At 37.8% G+C, this 17,086-nt stretch overlaps 1 protein-coding gene across 2 annotated transcripts in view; it reads right to left on the reverse strand.

Moving 5' to 3' along the window:
- Nucleotides 1-17,086, reverse strand: part of Adamtsl3 (ADAMTS like 3) — a 321,518-nt gene that overhangs the window by 86,779 nt on the left and 217,653 nt on the right. For both annotated transcript variants that reach the window (XM_071608576.1, XM_071608575.1), the window contains exon 17: nucleotides 11,541-11,670. In XM_071608576.1, the coding sequence (XP_071464677.1) occupies nucleotides 11,541-11,670 (130 nt within the window). The remainder of the gene's footprint in view (nucleotides 1-11,540; nucleotides 11,671-17,086) is intronic.

Raw genomic sequence — 17,086 nt, forward strand, 5'->3', positions numbered from 1 at the left:
AGGATAGTTGTCCTGCTTAATGAAAACATTCCTTAAAATTGTCTTTAGTAATAATAGTCTCTGTTATTGTTCACCTAGAATACCTAATAGTAGCTAATGTTTATTGGTTGCCTAGTAAGCATGAAGCTCTTTTTAAAGCACTTTGCATGTATTCATTTAATCCTCATAGAACCCTGTTATAAGGATGTAGTTTGCTGACCCCTGCTGTATAAGGAGATACTATGACAATCTGAAAGTATCCTTATTTAATACCTAAAATATTGTTTAACTAAGTTTTTAATTTTAGTCTGACAATTAATTTTTTTCCAGCTATCTGAAAATAATATTTCATTATTTCTGATGAGAAGAAAATTGCTAGTTTTATTGCTCCTCTGGTGGATCTTTTCTCTCTGATTGATTATAAGGCATTCTTTGTGGAATTCTAAGGATTGACAGCAGAGTATTTGGATGAATCTTTTTTTTTTTTTTTTCCCTGTTTGAGATTTGCTTTGACTCCAGACTCACAATGCATATTTTTCATCAGTAATGAAATATTCTCAGCAATTATCTCTTTGAATTATATTCTTTTCTTTCTGTGATTCAATTTATATATATGATAAACTTCCTCAATATTTCCTTGGTATTTCTTATGTCTTGTGCATATTTTATAAATCTCATTTACCCTCAGGCTTTATTGGCAATTTTCTTTAGATTGATTCTCTCTCTCTCTCTCTCTCTCTCTCTCTCTTTCTCTCTCTCTCTGTTTATCTGTTTACTAGTCCATTACTTTTAAATGTAAATTAATTTTTAAAATTCTAAATATTCTGGTAGATTGAAACATATGAATTGTCAATGCATAAATTTTTGGGGGGTATCAGGGATTAAACTCAGGGGGACTCCAACACCCAGCCACATCCCCACACTATTTTGTATTTTATTTAGAGACAGGGTCTCACTGAGTTGCTCAGCACCTCACTTTTACTGAGGCTGGCTTGGAACTCACAATCTTCCTGCCTCAGCCTCCTGAGCCGCTGGGATTACAGGCTTGCATCACTGCTCCTGGCACATAAATATTTTTTATAAAATTAGAAGTTCCGAATGGTTCAGTCTAATACTTGGTTCTTTTTAAAAACCTTTCAGGTATTTTTTAAACATTTTTAGTTGTAGATGGACACAATACCTTTATTTTATTTTATTTATTTTATTTTTATGTGGTGCTGAGGATCAAACCCAGTGCCTCACATGTGCAAGGCAAGTGTTCCACCACTGAGCTACAACCCCAGCCCCTTTTGATAGCTTATTGTTCCTTGCTTAGATTTTTAATTTCCCATTTTATATCTTTACATATTTTAAACAAACTTATTTTCTGTAACTGATAACTCCACCATCTGATGCTCTGTGTACCTGATTCTACTGTTCTCCACCCTGCTGACTCTCACATATTGCCCTTGTTTTTGTTTTTTTGTTTTTGCAGTACTGGGGACTGAACCCAGGGCTTCACACATGCTAGGGAAGTGCTCTACCACTACTGAGCCACAACCCTGACTGCACACACTGTTTCTTCAGTGAGTCTTTCTAACTTTTATGAGCTCATGCTCATTAGGAATTTGTGGGATATAAAGTTTAAGTAGAAGTCACATTATTCCATGTAGGATTTGTATTATCTGTCAAGACCAATGTGAACTAATTTCTGGATCATGTAGTTGTTAGAGTGAATGTAAACCCCATTCCACAAGAGAGCTACTTATGGTTTTCAGATTGTCAAGGGGCTATTTCTGATTCCTTCCACTCAGAGGCAAAGCCAAGTGAGTTTCTCTGCAATTTTTCTGGGATAGATGCCTCCTCCTCCCACTAATTTGTTTTTTTCATCTAAGTAGATCCTGGCATTGTATGGGGATCATTCTATACCTAACCCTCGTCAAGTCCAAGGACTGGTCTGCTTGCCAGGCAAAACTGTTAAAGCCAAGGATTCCACGTTGGGGGATTGGAAACTGTCCCATGGAGGTACTAGCTTTAACTGGGGTTTCCACTCTAAATTCATGCTTCAATTTGTTTTTTTAGTTTAGTTTTCTTTTGTTTTGGTACCAGGGATTGAATTAAGGGGCACCTAACCGCTGAGCCACATCCCCAGCCCTTTTTGTATTTTATTTAGAGACAAGTTGCTTAGTGCCTCACTAAGTTGCTGAGACTGGGTTTGAACTCCTGATCCTCCTGTTTCAGCTTCCTGAGCCGCTGGGATTACATTACAATGCCTGGCTTCAGTTTGTTTTTGATTTGAGGATTTCTCTTACTTTCTTACAGGCTTACTTCTGCATGTCAAATGGTGTTTTACATATTTCATCCATTATTTTAGATGTGTTTAGTCAGAGGGATACCAGGATATCTAGTCCATCACATGGCTAGAAATGGAAGCACACATTCACACACCTGAAATAATGTTTTATTATGCTCATCTCTAGGTTGGTCTTGACTTCCCCTCAAAATTCTGAAGATATTATTCCCTTGTCTTCTGGAAACCATAGTTGTTGATAAATTATTTATATAGTTAACCTCTTTCTCATGTCTGGCAGATTTTAAGATTTTCTTGTTATCCCTGATTTTTCTGCAGTGTCACTATTACATAACTATGTGGGGGTTTGTTTTCATTTATTTCTCTTGATCCTAGGAGTAGGTACTTTTCTCAAGCTTTATTAGAAGTTTATTTTATATCTTGCTCCTCTGATTGATATAACCTCCAAATTTTTAACTTATTTTTCTTTCCTCTAATCCTTCACTTTCTGTGCTTTAATTTCATTCCCTAAGCAATATTCATGTCACCAATTCTTTGTCTATAATTTATTCTTTTATTTCATTGACTATTTTAATTTCTAGATTTTCTAGTTGTTTCTTTTTACTACTTATTCTTACTACATTCTGCCTATTTCTATTTCACAATTTCTATTTTTTTATGATTGATTAATTTCTATTTCTTATTTGGGTAAGACTGATTAATTTACATCTAAAAAAAAAATCCTGATGACTTTAGGTCTTTTCTGGATTGTTTTTGCATTTTGCTTTCATCTGGAGTGAATTTATCTTTCCACTGTTGAATCTTTGGATGATTTTAGTTAATATTAGATTTCTTCTTGTGCTTTGAAATTTCACTTTGTAGGCTCATTTTGAAGGAAGGGATTCTCTCTCTCTCTCTCTCTCTCTCTCTCTCTCTCCATCCCTTTACCCTTTCTCTGTCCCTTAGGAACTGTACATGTATTTGCCCCAGCTGCCTTGGGACCTCAAGCACCAAAGAACCACAGGTCCAATTTCACTTGCCACTGTACACATTCCTTTCCTGGCCCAAGTAGTTGTTTTCATGATTTTGCCCTTGGTATATAATTTTAATTTCCCCTTTTTAATACAGGATCTACCAGTCTTCTGAATTTGGAGCAGAAAGTGATGTTACAGCACCATCTTCACTGCAAGTGTACCAATTAGTTAAGACTATAATTATTATCTAAATCATAATTATATCTAAATTCCAGTAGCTTTGTATGTAAGAGATGTGACCAACATTATCTATATGTATCATATTTTAATGAAATTCTGATCACATAAATATTTAGAAGACATCTGTTTTATTATTTTTTCTTGTTTTATTATTAAACTAATTCTGCTTAAACATGTAAATTATTTGGAACAATTTCAGCAGGATCATCTTTCAAGATGTGCACAGGTAGAAGAATCAATTATAATCACAAGGGACTGGAGGTGGAACTGTTTTTATTCAAGACATGGGTAACAATTTGTTAGTTATAGATAATAAGTTATTGATTTTTTAAAACTTAGGAGGTAGAGAATGAGTTGATATAGAATTATCACTCTTGCTGGGGTGTGGCTCAGGGGTAGAGCACTTGCCTAGCATGAGTGAGGTGCTGGGTTCAATCCTCAGCACCACATAAAAATAAACAAACAAAATATGCTCAACTATAACTAAAAAATAAAAAAAAGAAATATCACTCTTTCCTCTTGCTTTCCTCCTTTCCTCCCTAGCAGTGTTGAGTTCTATTACAGAAGGCTGTCTTTAGACTAGCAGGACCATTATGTAACCCTGCATGTTTCTACAAGCTGCTGGCTCTCTCCTGGCAAAAGCAAACTCCCTAAATAGCAGACACTCAGCAGTTGTAGGATAGACCAGGGGAGCAACCTCATAAGAGCAAATAAACATACAACACCCCACCTTGGAGAGTTCAGGCTAATACATCAAATGCATTTGCCTTTGGGTAAATAAGATCCACTGGCTGTCCACCCCAATCTCAGTGGTAAGTTTCACCCTGGGGTGATATTTTACTGCTATTGCCCTTGGAGTCGGTAAATATTTGTATGGAAAATATTATGCAACCCTCTGTTCCTGTTATTCCTCCACCACTGGTTTCTAGAACCTAAAACATTTTTGTAAACTTACCTTTATTTTGGCATCAAGTCTTTGTCTCTCCTGGGTTTTTTCCAATATAATTCTCAACCTTCAAAAAGTTTATTAAATTTGCAACTTTGAAATGAGGAATAGTATTTCCTTGCACATAAAAACAGACTCTTAATCTTGTAACACATTGTCTGCCCTATCAATCCTAGCATGGAAGTTCTGTGGCTAGAGATTGCTGAGGAAGAGAGGATGTAAGAATTGCTGAGGTGTAGTGAGGAGGGAAAGAGATAACGCACACAGGCCAATGCACAAATAAACCTGTGAGATTTCCTCCTCAAAAGACCAGGAAAAGAACATGATCCAGCTATGCCACTCCATGGTATTTATCCAAAAGAACTAAAATCAGCATACTACAGTGATACATGTATACCAATGTTTGTAGCAGCACAATTCACAACAGCCAAGTTATGGAGCCAGCCCAGGTGCCTGTCAACAGACTAATATATGAATAAAATGCCATATACATACACAATGAAGTATTACTCAGCCATAAAAAAGAATGAAATTGTGTCAATTATGCCATTTGCTGGTAGTTGATGGAACTGGAGAACATCACACTAAATTAAATAAGCCAGACTCAGAAAGTCAAGGGTCAAATCTTTCCTCTCATATATGAAAGCTAGGAGACAGGGAAAAAAAGGAATTTTTTAAAAGGGAATCTCATGAAAATAAAAGGTAGATTAACAGAGTAGAGGAAGGGGATCAAGGCAGAGGCACAGGGGAGTACTGGGAAATGAAATCTATGAAATTATGCTAAGTCCATATTTGAATATACTGCAGTGAATACCACTTACATATATAGAATTATAATTATAATACACTAATTAAGATAATAATAGTAATAGAAGAGAGATAAGTAGAATAGAATAAGCAGATTAGGGGAGGGAGGAGGAAAAGGAAGGTACTAGGGAATGAGATTGATTAAATTATGTTAGTACATTTATTAATATGGCATAATGAATCCTACCATTATGCATAATTATAATGTACCAATTTTAACAAAGGAACAGTTTTTTGGACTTACTGTTAAATCCTTCTGTGATTTGGTGGCCAAAGAAAGGAGAACACTGCAAAGTAAACTCAACCTTCTTTACCTCCTGGGCAGCTCAAGCAGAGGCTGTAATTCTTAGAACTAAAACAAATTCTGACCACATCACACTATAGATGGATCCTGACATTAGTTGGCTTAACTTAGAGAATTTTTGACTTTGGGATGGTGTGAAAGTGATATACATTTAGCAGAAACTGTACTTAATAAATGTGGATCTCCTGGGCTAACAACAGGCGGTGTGAACCTCTCTTGCAATGCTGGGCAGGGACGGCAAGCTGCAGCCCCTAGTCAGCCACAGAATCATGAGGGGAAACAACCTTCCCCTTAGAGTAGGCTCCGTGGCTAAGCTCTGAGGGTTGGTAAGTGAGGCATGTTAAATGCATTTTCAACTTAAGACAGAGTGTGTGTGTGTATGTGTGTGTGTGTGTGTGAGAGAGAGAGAGACACACACACACACACTGTCTTAAGTTGAAAATGCATATATATATATATATATATATATATATATATATATATATATATATTTTTTTTTTTTTTTTTATGTGGTGCTGAGAATCAAACCCAGGGCCTCACACTTGGTAGGCAAGCACTCTACTACTGAGCCACAACCCCAGCCCAAGACAGTTTCAACTTACAAAGGAAGTAGCCCCATTAGATGCCTAGGAGTATCTGCACTCCCGTGAGGACATGAGGATAAATGCAAGAGGATTAGGCCCAGTTTGAAGATGTGATTGAAAAAATGCAACTTTGAACAACTACTCAAAAATGGAAGATGGGAACTCAAGGGACCTTGATAATGAGAAAGAAAGTCTAATAGTTTTCCTCATGACTCAGATTAAGAAACTAGGCCCAGAGAGTCAAGGGGCTCTCTAGATATCCTTGAGAGGCAGAAGTAGGGCTCTGTCCACAGTAGATCCATTTCCAGTTCTCTGATCATTAAAAGTTCCTCTCTGTTAAATGTCTCAGGTGAGGATCCTGTTTCACATTCTGTTGAATTTCATTTTACCATTAGGAAGTGAGCCACTGGTTCCTTTTATGGAAGATAGTTAATTCATTTCATGGTAAAGGAGACTCCAAGCACAGGGCTCAGAATATGCAAAGTCCAAGAAGACACGTATGAGCATGAGTGTGGGTCTTAGTGAGTAGTTCATGGTGTCTGCAGAGCAAGTTCCTCTGGGTGACTGACTGTGTGTGAGAGGGGTACTGGTGATAGGAGACATGACTCAAGAGTTAGATCCAGTGTCACCAAGGAATATATATGCTGGTACAGATTGAATCATTTCTCTCAAAAATGTTCTAGTATCCAAGACTGTGAGCTTACTTGGAAGCAGAGTCTTTGCAGATGATCAGATTGAAAGGAGGTCACTATCCCAATATAAGTGACGTCCTTAGGAAAAGGGGAAATCTGGACACAGACATATGAAGGAAAATGATAAGGACCAAAGGGAGAATGCCATTCAAAAGTCAAGGGATGCAGAGGCTGCAAGCAAGGAGAGAGGCAGAGAGAAGATTCTCCCTCAGCTTGAGGAACCAACACTGAAATAGGACTTAGGACTTGTAGTCTCCAGGTTTCTAAGACAATACATTTTTGTCCTTCACACCACTCAATCTGGAGTACTTTGTTAGAGCAGCTCCTGAAAACTAATCCACAGACCAAAGTTAACAATGTAGATTTTAGTACACAGATAAAGGAAAGTCACTGAAGGATTTTATGTGGGAGATTCACATGATCACACTGTAAGTTAGAAAGATCATGCTTCTTCACAGTCATGTGTGCATTTGGATCAGAGCAGGAAAGATGAGAGGCAAGAGTTCATTTAAACTCCAGAAACAGTTCAGGCAAAACATAATGTGAATTAAGACAGTGGCATTAGAAATGAACAGGGCAGATTTATAAAGTATTGAGGAGTAAATGGTCAAGGAAGCCAGGTTCATGTTATTAGAGAAATGAAAGGACACTTACCATGAGTCCACTTTAAAAGGGAGAAAATGCTTGATTTGGATTTGGACTTGAAAAAATAAATAAAAATTGTGAGATAAAATTATCTTATGTTGAAAATTATTTTGGTTATAAAGGCAACCGTGTGCATTAATTTTAAGTGAACAGAGAACAAACTGAATTGTTTTGTATTTTGACTTTTCTTTTCTGGAAGATTATGTGACACATTACGGCTGTCTTCACTTTCAGAGCCAGAGCATAACAGAGCTACTTGTACAAAAAGAAAATGGAGAGTTTCATCAGGGCTCTCATGTCCTCCTTTAATCCTGTGACACGCTAACCATTCTCACTTGAAGTGCCTTTCACATTGTCATTATTTTCATTCTCTGTTTTAGTTGCCAATTGGTCTATGTCTGCCTATGTCCTCACTTGTCAATGGTTTGGACTAGAAACAGGGCACAACACTGGTGTCAATCTGGAATAATACACCTCATCATCTAGGGTTGTATGTTCTTTTCCCTCTTCTTTGTTATGGCAATGAGAGTTCCATGCTTAAAAAAAAAAAAAAACTGTAGTAACCATTTAAAGTCTGTGCAAATTTCAAACCATTTCTTTGACAGTCATCTTTCCAGAAAAAGAGTACAGGATAGTGTACAGAAAAGGGATGGCAGCGAAGGGCTACAAACCAGGAGACTGGCTCTGCCAGCAGCTCCCTGGGTAGGCTCTTCCTCTTTGCCATCCAGAAGAGACAGAGTTTGGACTAGATGTCATCTAATGAGAAATGTTTCATGTTTGGGTTTGACATTGTAGCATACAATTTATTTACTATGTGTTCATGGACAAGTCACAAACTATCTAAAATCCTAAAATTCAGTTCTCATAAGCAGAAAGCAAAAGCATTTTGCTCATTATTAATTCATTACCATATTTCTGAAAGAAGGTAAGGTATGAAGAACAGGAGCTACTTTTCACCAAGCAGAGACTACTTAGGGTGGTGATGTTCACATTTTTTGCAAGAGAAAAACACCTTATATAGCATAGATATCAGTAATGAGCAAGTTCATTTTTACCATTTTAAGGTTTTATTGTACTTAGAAAAGGATTTATGTATTGTAGAATCCTTAAAACCCCCTCAGCAGAGGCTGGTACACAGGGGGCACAATGTGAAAAGCAATGTTATCCTCTGAACATTTCTGGAAAACACAGCAAAGATTCAATGGTATTTATGGCTACCACAGCATAATGGTATTTATGTTGTACCAAACATAGAAACAGATTCACTATTTTGATAAAGAATATTTTTGGTGTCATATAAAAAGGAAAACACAGGATTTATATATTCCCATGGAGGCAGGCTTTAAATGGGACACTCAGATGGAATTGTGGTGGGCTGACTACCTAGTTCAATTTTTTTAAAAAACTGGTAATTGATCTCATTATCTCCACCCTTCTTCTCCCCATTTCAGGATTTGAGTAATCTTTTAAAAATGTAAATCTGATTTATCACTTTGTTGCTCAAACCTCCAATGTGTTCTCACTGACTCTCTGGGGCAAGTCCAAATGCTTACCATGGCCCTTGCTCATGTCTGATCTCATCTCATGACACACTGATTTCCTTTCCATCCTGTTCCTTGAACACACAGATCTCTTTTCCTCAGGGCCTTTGCACATACACATCCCTCTGCCCAGAACACTCTTTCCTCTACATATCTGGCCAATTCCTACTCGCCTTTTTGGCCTTGACATAAATAACCTCCTCAAGAGGCCTTTTCCAAATACCTGCACACTCCACCTGGCTCCACTACTCTATTTTGGGCTCTTGTATTATTCTTTCAACTCTATTTTCTTCTTCATAGTGTTTACTATAATTTAACTCATGTACTGATTTATGTTTCTGTCTATTGAACATCTGCCTCCTGCCCCTTCCCAAGTCTAGTTTTAGGAAAACATTTTATAGAACAATGTAGTACATGATTCCAACTTCATGGGAAAACATATTGAGAAATAAAACTATGTTTTCTCCCTCTCCATACACTTAGCACAAGTGTCATTTCTCTAGAGATAGAAAGGTTGCTCCAAGTGGACATATATTCAGCACTACTCCTACATACAGTCATCCCTCGAGAGCTAGAGGGGATTGTTCTAAGACATTTCCTCTCCACTACAGATACCAAAATTTATGAATCCTTAAGTCCCTTATACAAAATGTTATCTTTGCATATAATCTACCTATATCTTCTTATATACTTTAAATCATCTCTAGAGTACTTGTAATACCTAACACAATGTGAATGCTACATAAATAGCTGTTATACTATACTATTTAAGGAATAATGACAAGAAAATTAGAGTCTGTACCTGTTCAGTACAGATGCAATTTTTTTTCCAGTGCGGGGGATCAAACTCAGGGTTTTGCATATGTTAGGCAAGTGCCCTGCCATTGGGCTATATCCCCAGCCATTTTTCAAATATTTTTGATCTATGGCTGATATGGATCTGTGGATGCAAAATGCATAGACAAAAATACAACTGTGTTTGATGTTTTTAGAAAGCTCTGGACACACTTGACAAAATGGATGTCCTGCCCTGTAGTTAGAGCAAACATTCCTAAAAGCCCTTGTATGTTGTCTCTTCTGTAATGAATATTCTGGTGTGGGAAGTCAGCCTGGGGGTGAGGGCAAGAGGTGGCAGGAAAGCAGATGGCCCTGTGCTATTTCTGGGCTTTGCCAGGCCCACCAAGTTAGTCTGTTGGCCTCAATTACATCATCTCGGCTGAGCACAGCAGCATGGCTCTAGCACAAGCCAAGAAGTTCCCAGTATTTCTTTAGACTACTATCAAAGTTGGAAATATGAGAATGAACACAAAACATGGTGTCCATTTCATTACAGGTATAGTCTCACAAGGATGAAGCAAGCCTGGAACTTGCCTCCTAGTGAGATTTGCAAGTTAAGAGAGCAAGACTCCTAAGGAAAGGGTGCCCATCTCCAAGATGTGAGGGCCTAATGTTTAGGGTGGCCTCACTTATTTAATACACCTTCACCACCCTCATGCCATCACATAGGCATCTTAGCTGATGATTTCAAAGAATCAAAATCAGAAGGGAATTCTAAAAGCACAATTTATTTCCTGAATAAATATAAAATACTATACACCAACATGGCAGGAGGTCACATAACCTTTCTCAGTCACTTATAACCCAGAACATAGCAAAACTTGCCTTTGGTAAACAAAGGCCACCCATCAGATGGGCAGTATAATTACTAAAGGCAGGGAAGAGATTTTGGTAAAGAGAGAGGAGGTGACGGAATGGACTATAGAGGATTATACATATTTAGCATCTAATTCTTATTGCAGAAGACTGGCCTACACAATAAAGAAAAATGAAGGAGTTTACAGTTTAGATTCAGAAAGTTCTTGTGTAACAAACTTATGGTGCATAAAAATCATTGTAACCAACAACTCTCATGGACAAAGGAACATGGGGAAAGTCTGCATCTTTTCTGATAAAATTACCCAGGATGGAACAAGAACTTAGACCAAGATGTCGATTAACTTTTAAGGGCAACCTTCCATACCAAGAAGACCAAAAAGAAATCATCTTCATCAATTATTTGCAGGCTATAACATTACAACACACAATTTGAGATCTAAGACAAGTCAACAGGAAAGGTAATAACATATCTATGTGAGGCCGATGTAACAAACAGGAGCTCACTCAGTCACCTGACAGATAGAGATCAAGCACCCTGTGTGCCAGTGCTAACTCTACCTCAGATCCTGTGCTCTCTGCTGGGGCATTAGAGGAAGAAGTGCCCATAAGGAGATGGGAAGGAGGAAGAAGAGAACAACCTAGTGACCTGGTTTTGCTAGAAGCCAGTTTATTTTGCTCATTCATGTTTGCTGCTACAGAGGACTCTGCTTAGCAAGGCTGCAATGAGCATCTCTGGAAGAATTAGGCCAGTGCACAACGTGAGCATTGAAGAGAGCTCTGAAGCAGGCTTAGCCAACCTACCTGTGTGAGTCTTGAGTCGCTATGCACAGCTGAGTTTCTCAGCAGGGGGGCAGTGTTACCCTCCAGACACAATATATGCCAGGAATACAAGACAGCACATACCTGGGCGGACAGGGCTCTGTGTTACAGGCCTGGCTCATTGCTGGAGGACGGTGGACCATATCACACAAGCTGTCATTGACTGTCTGCTGGGTCTGGATGTGTAAGCACACTGCTATGGCTTCTTGATGGCCTGGAGGGTGGTAAGAGAAAAAAATGCAAATGACATAGAATAGCTTATTGTAGAGAGAAAGAAAACAAGGTCTTAGGTCTTCTCATTCTTAGGTTGCTGCCCTTTCAACTACATCATGGGGCTGCAGGATGAATTTCAGGGCACAAGTACAAGCAAACACCTTGACATGACCCAAAGTCTCCCCATCTTTGAAGTCCTTCATTCACATTTTAAGCACAGTCCCTCTCCTCTCTCTCTCTCCCCCAAGCCCACTCATCTTGACACATTTGATTCTCCATCTACCCTCAGACTTACCTGCATCTAAATGTACTTGAAGCCAGGAGTCCCTCCAAAAGAATCATTACAATGATCCTTCCCATAATGTACAACAGTTTCCCTAAGAGGAATTTTCATGCCAGCTGCCAAAGAATCACATTTGCTCTATATCATTTCATATGTGCCAAATCCAATGTATAACTTTCAAAATTTTTCATTATGGTTTGAGATGCTATTCACTGTTACCATAATTAGTAATATTTTGATTGCTAACAAAACATAGCAATAATTTCCATTGAGAAAGTGTACAAAGTACTTTCATTATGTTATTTGAGCCCAAAATTATCTTGTGAAGCCAAAAATGATATTCTTATCTCCATTTTATTAATTTAATAAGGAAACTGAAGTTTGGAAAGAAACGCAGACAGCAAAATGTGGCAGATTAAAAACTAAAAATTAAATTCCCTGCCTCCAAAATGTAATACATCCCCAAGTAGTGACTGCTCCTTGTTCCAATAAGAACTTCCACAAGTGTATTTTTCCTCTGAGGCCACAAAGATCTGTCTCACCCCAAAGCCCATGTTTTCCACCGCTCTTCTTTGTCTGTTAAGACAAAAGAGAATTACTATAAAATTGGAATTGAATAAAATATAAATCAAAATTTTGATTAAAAAAGTCAAATAAGAATGGTAACAGCCCCTGACCATGCTATTTGAAATATGTAAATGTAGTCAGTTTCATGTTAGAATGCACATTCCATTACGTTACAACTTGTGGTTCTTTTTCCAAATGCCATGTTTCAATCCAATCATTTTACAGCACTCTGCAGAATGCAGTATAGGCCAAAAACATTTATAAAATATATATTTGAATACTCAGTTCTTTCCAACAAATTTTCTCCTGCTGCCTTCCGTTGTAATTTTATGGTGCCTGACATAGTGGGATGCAGTTTTAAATCTACATGCATCTTCCTTGAACTTTTAAAATAAACATTGGCTAACCTGAAATGTAAGAAAATACTGCTACAACTTCATAACTGGTTCTTATTTGCAAATATCAAAGCTTCCTTAGTGACTTAACATGTATATTAATGTTCATTTTATAGTAGTTTCATTCTTTTTTAATCTGAGAAAAATCCAGTTTCCTTTGGAATACAGTTTAATTTGAATTAAAAATTCTTTAGAAAATATATTGAGACTATTATGAATATTTTTTGGAGACTAGCTGGGGAGACTTTAAGCACTACTTTAACCATTTTTGAATGGAATTGTCAAATACTTGTGACACACTTCTCTGTCTTGCAGCAAGTTTGTTGAAAAGAATTTAAAATTTTACTAGATGATTTGGCATATTTTTGGTATAGAATCATTTTCCAAAGATAGCCACAAAATATTTCTCATCTGCCATGCTGGTCTTACGATGTGACCTTGACACTTTCTACTTCAAGAGGTTTCATCAAACAATTATCTTAAAAAATAAAAGTAAAATAGCTGGACATGGTCGTGCACACCTGTAATTATAGCAACTGAGGAGTCTGAGGCAGGAGGATCACAAATTCAAGATTAGCTTGGGCAACTCAGCAAGACCCTGTCTCAAAAAATAAAAAGGGCTGTGGACACAGCTCAATGATAGAGCACCTTTGGGTTCAATGCCCAGCAGCAACAACAGTAAAACAAAAGTTAAAAATTATAAATATAAGTTTCATCTTCTACTTGTCAAATTCCAGGCAGTAATTGCAACTATGCATTTAAATATTTAAATTAAATCAAGAATTGAAATTTCAGGATGATTTTTCCAGGAAATTCCCTGACTGGCACAAAGTGACAACATTTACTTCACATTTGACTTCAGTAGTGTTATGATAAAAGGATCTTTTTCCTTCTTTCTTTCTTTTATTAAATATGTCACTTAATGACAGAGACAAGGTCTAAGAAATACATTCCTGGTGATTTTGTCACTACTGTGACAACATCACAAAGTGTACTTATACAAATGCATATGGCTATGATATCACTTGGTGATATAACCTTAAGGGATCACAGTTACATATGCAGTGCCGCATGACTACACATATATACTCCAAGTCTTCATCAAGAAATAAATTAATGATTAAAGGGTAAAACACAGACTCTAGGAGAGAAGCAAAGCCAAAAACGAACTAACACATTCCTTTTTGTTGGCTTAGATTAGTTTGAGTTGGGTTCCTCATATGTATATAAGAGTCTTGACTGGTTTAAAATGCAAAATGACACACATACACAAACACACACAGATACAGGCCTAGAGCCATTGTTCTGAAAAGAACAATTAAAATATTTTTTTTAATCTGCAGATAAACTGGTATGATAGAGTAGCAAACACATAAACTCTAAGGTAATGAAAACTAGGGGAAGCATCATATGTTATGGACTCAGAGAAGAGCCAAAGAACAGTATCACGCATCACTAAACATTCCAGTTTCACAGCGCTCCAAATAGGTGAGGAGCCAGTTGAAGAGACAGCTGGTAAAGATTAAGGGTTGTCCAAAGCCATTTGGTCCTATGAAGGGTATCATAAACATCACTGGAGCCTGAGAGGAAGTGACCAATTATATTAAGAGTAGCTGGAAAAAACTACAGCTTGAGGCCTGTCATGATTGAAGGGATTCACAGAGAACAAAACAGTGACAGCTAATGTACCATGTCGGGAACACGTCTCCACAGGGAGCATGTATAAACGAGCCCAAAGCGAGCCCATTCAATTTTTATTCTCGTTCCACTGTTTGCAGGAAGGCACTCTGGTATTCCACTCTACATAACAGAGTATACCTACACACATCAGTGTCACTCATAAATATATGCAAAATCCTAAATTAAATACTATCAGATCAGTCTGCCATAAAATACTACTACATTGTGACCTCAAAAGCCTGTCCTCTCACCTACCCAATCCCTCTGAAAAAATATTCATGCATGCACACAAAACAGAAACTACCAGGTAGCAACTTTCTTTCATAAGCATAGAAACCCACCTTTGGATTACTTTGCCTTTCACTTTCATTCTGGAGATTTCTCAAGGTCTTTCAAATATTATCCAAGATTATCTGACAATAACCCAACCCAACACAACACATACACACCCAACTCCCCCTCAACTCATGATGCAGTCCAGTCATCTCCTCTCTGTCCTATCATGGCCAAATATTGCCCCCCCCAAAAAAAAAAAATCTGCTCATTTCCATTTTGTCATCTCTCAGTAATTCCTCAGCTCTCTTAAATTTGGCCTCCATCTCTGCTATTCCACCGAAAAGACCCTTTCTTTGGTCACCCCTGACTTTGCATTGCTGAGCCCAGTGTCAACTCTGAATTCCTTGCAATCCCACCATACCACACCCTTGTGTTTTCTCCCCATCTTACTGATCTTTTCTCCTTGTATATTTTTGCAGCTCTGTGTCCTCCACCTAGCCATTAAATGTTGATTTTCCTCATGACTTTGACTTTAACACACTCTTCACATATATCTTCTTCCTGAAAATTCTCAGCCACACCTCTGTGCATCTGCAGTTCAGATGTCTCCCCTTTGCTTCAGAATCACACACCTGACTGCTATGTGGCATCTCCATTTGGAAAGTCTAAAGGCACCTTAAAAATATTAAATGAATTCATTGTTTTCCTCCTCAAACTGGACACTCATCACCTTCTAAAAGAAGGCTCAGACTCAGATTAACCAACTCCTTCCTGTTCACCCTCTCCCTTGACAGACTCTTCTACATCTCTCAAAGTCATCCTCTACCTTCCCTGACACCACCACCATCCCTACTCCAGAACAAGCTTGCCTTCTTTCTTTCTTTTTTTTTTTTTTGTACTAGGGATTGAATCCAGGGGTACTTATCCTCTGAGCTGCATCCCCAGCCCTTTTATTTTTCATTTTGAGACAGGGTCTCACTAAGTTACTTACAGCCTCACTAAGTTGCTAAGGATGGCTTTGAACTTGTGATCCTCTTGCCCCAGCCTCCCAAATCACTGGGATTACAGGTGTGCACCACCATGCCTGGCGTTGCCTAGAAAAGGCAATAGCTTCCTGTTGTCCCTTATGTCTATTCTTGTGCCTTATGTTCCACTCTTTATGATGAGAGAGGGTGGAAATAAATAAAAAATTGGTCACTCCCTCTTTAATTACTAGAATGGCTTCCTATGATCTTCAAAGATCCAAATCAAACTGGCCTGCTGTGCCTCAATTTTCTGGCCTCCGCCTTCCTCCCTAGCATCATTTCACATTGAGCTCTGCCTTACTGTCAATACCCCAGCTATACCTGGCTCCTTCAGGTCAGGAAGTGTGTCACATACCCTGCTGCACATCAAGGGCCTCTGCACATGCTCTCTCTGGGAAGTTCTCTCAGCCCCCCCCCACCCCCAACCCTCCTTTGCTTAGGCTTTCCCTTACTTTACTAATTAAGCCAAGTTCCCTCTCTTGTATGCTTTCATAGTATCACATTCTTTTTTTGCAGCTGCTATCACCAGTGGTAACTGTACACATGTGTGTGATCATGTGATTAATGCCCTTACCCTATTAGAATGGAGTTGCAAAGTTAGGAGCTACTGATTCCCTATCACCCAACCTACTACACGGAAACACATACTAACTATTTGATAAATGTTGTTTGAAATGAAAAAAAAAACCATAGATTTCCATTACTGCTAGGACCAAGCCAATATTGATATTATCCACATTATGAACTATTGTTTGTGAAATTCTAGACAAGCAATCAGATATGAAACATGATAAATATTTTGTAGAAAGAATAAAATCTTCAATATCTGCAGATTGATTACATAGAAAACTCATAAAAATGAGCAGGAAAACTATTAAAATATTAAGAGATTCAACAATGTCAGTTTTGTGTTGTTCTTATTTTTGTTTCTTTTTATGGTGTTGGGGATTAAACCCCAGGGTCATGAGCGTGTTAGGCAAGCACTCTACCAATGAGTTACATCTCCAGTCCCAATGGAGAAAAAAAAAAAGAGAGAGAAAATTTTTAAAAAGAGAAAAAATAATCAGCATTCTAATGTAAAAGAAATACCCTATTATTATATCACAGCAATAATAACCCAACTGATGTTCATTACGTACCATGAACCAGGCATTATGATTAAACACTTCTCCAATATCACCTATTTAATAC

The sequence above is a fragment of the Marmota flaviventris genome, chromosome 2 (assembly GCF_047511675.1).
Source record: "Marmota flaviventris isolate mMarFla1 chromosome 2, mMarFla1.hap1, whole genome shotgun sequence".
NCBI classification, from domain to species: Eukaryota; Metazoa; Chordata; class Mammalia; order Rodentia; family Sciuridae; genus Marmota; species Marmota flaviventris.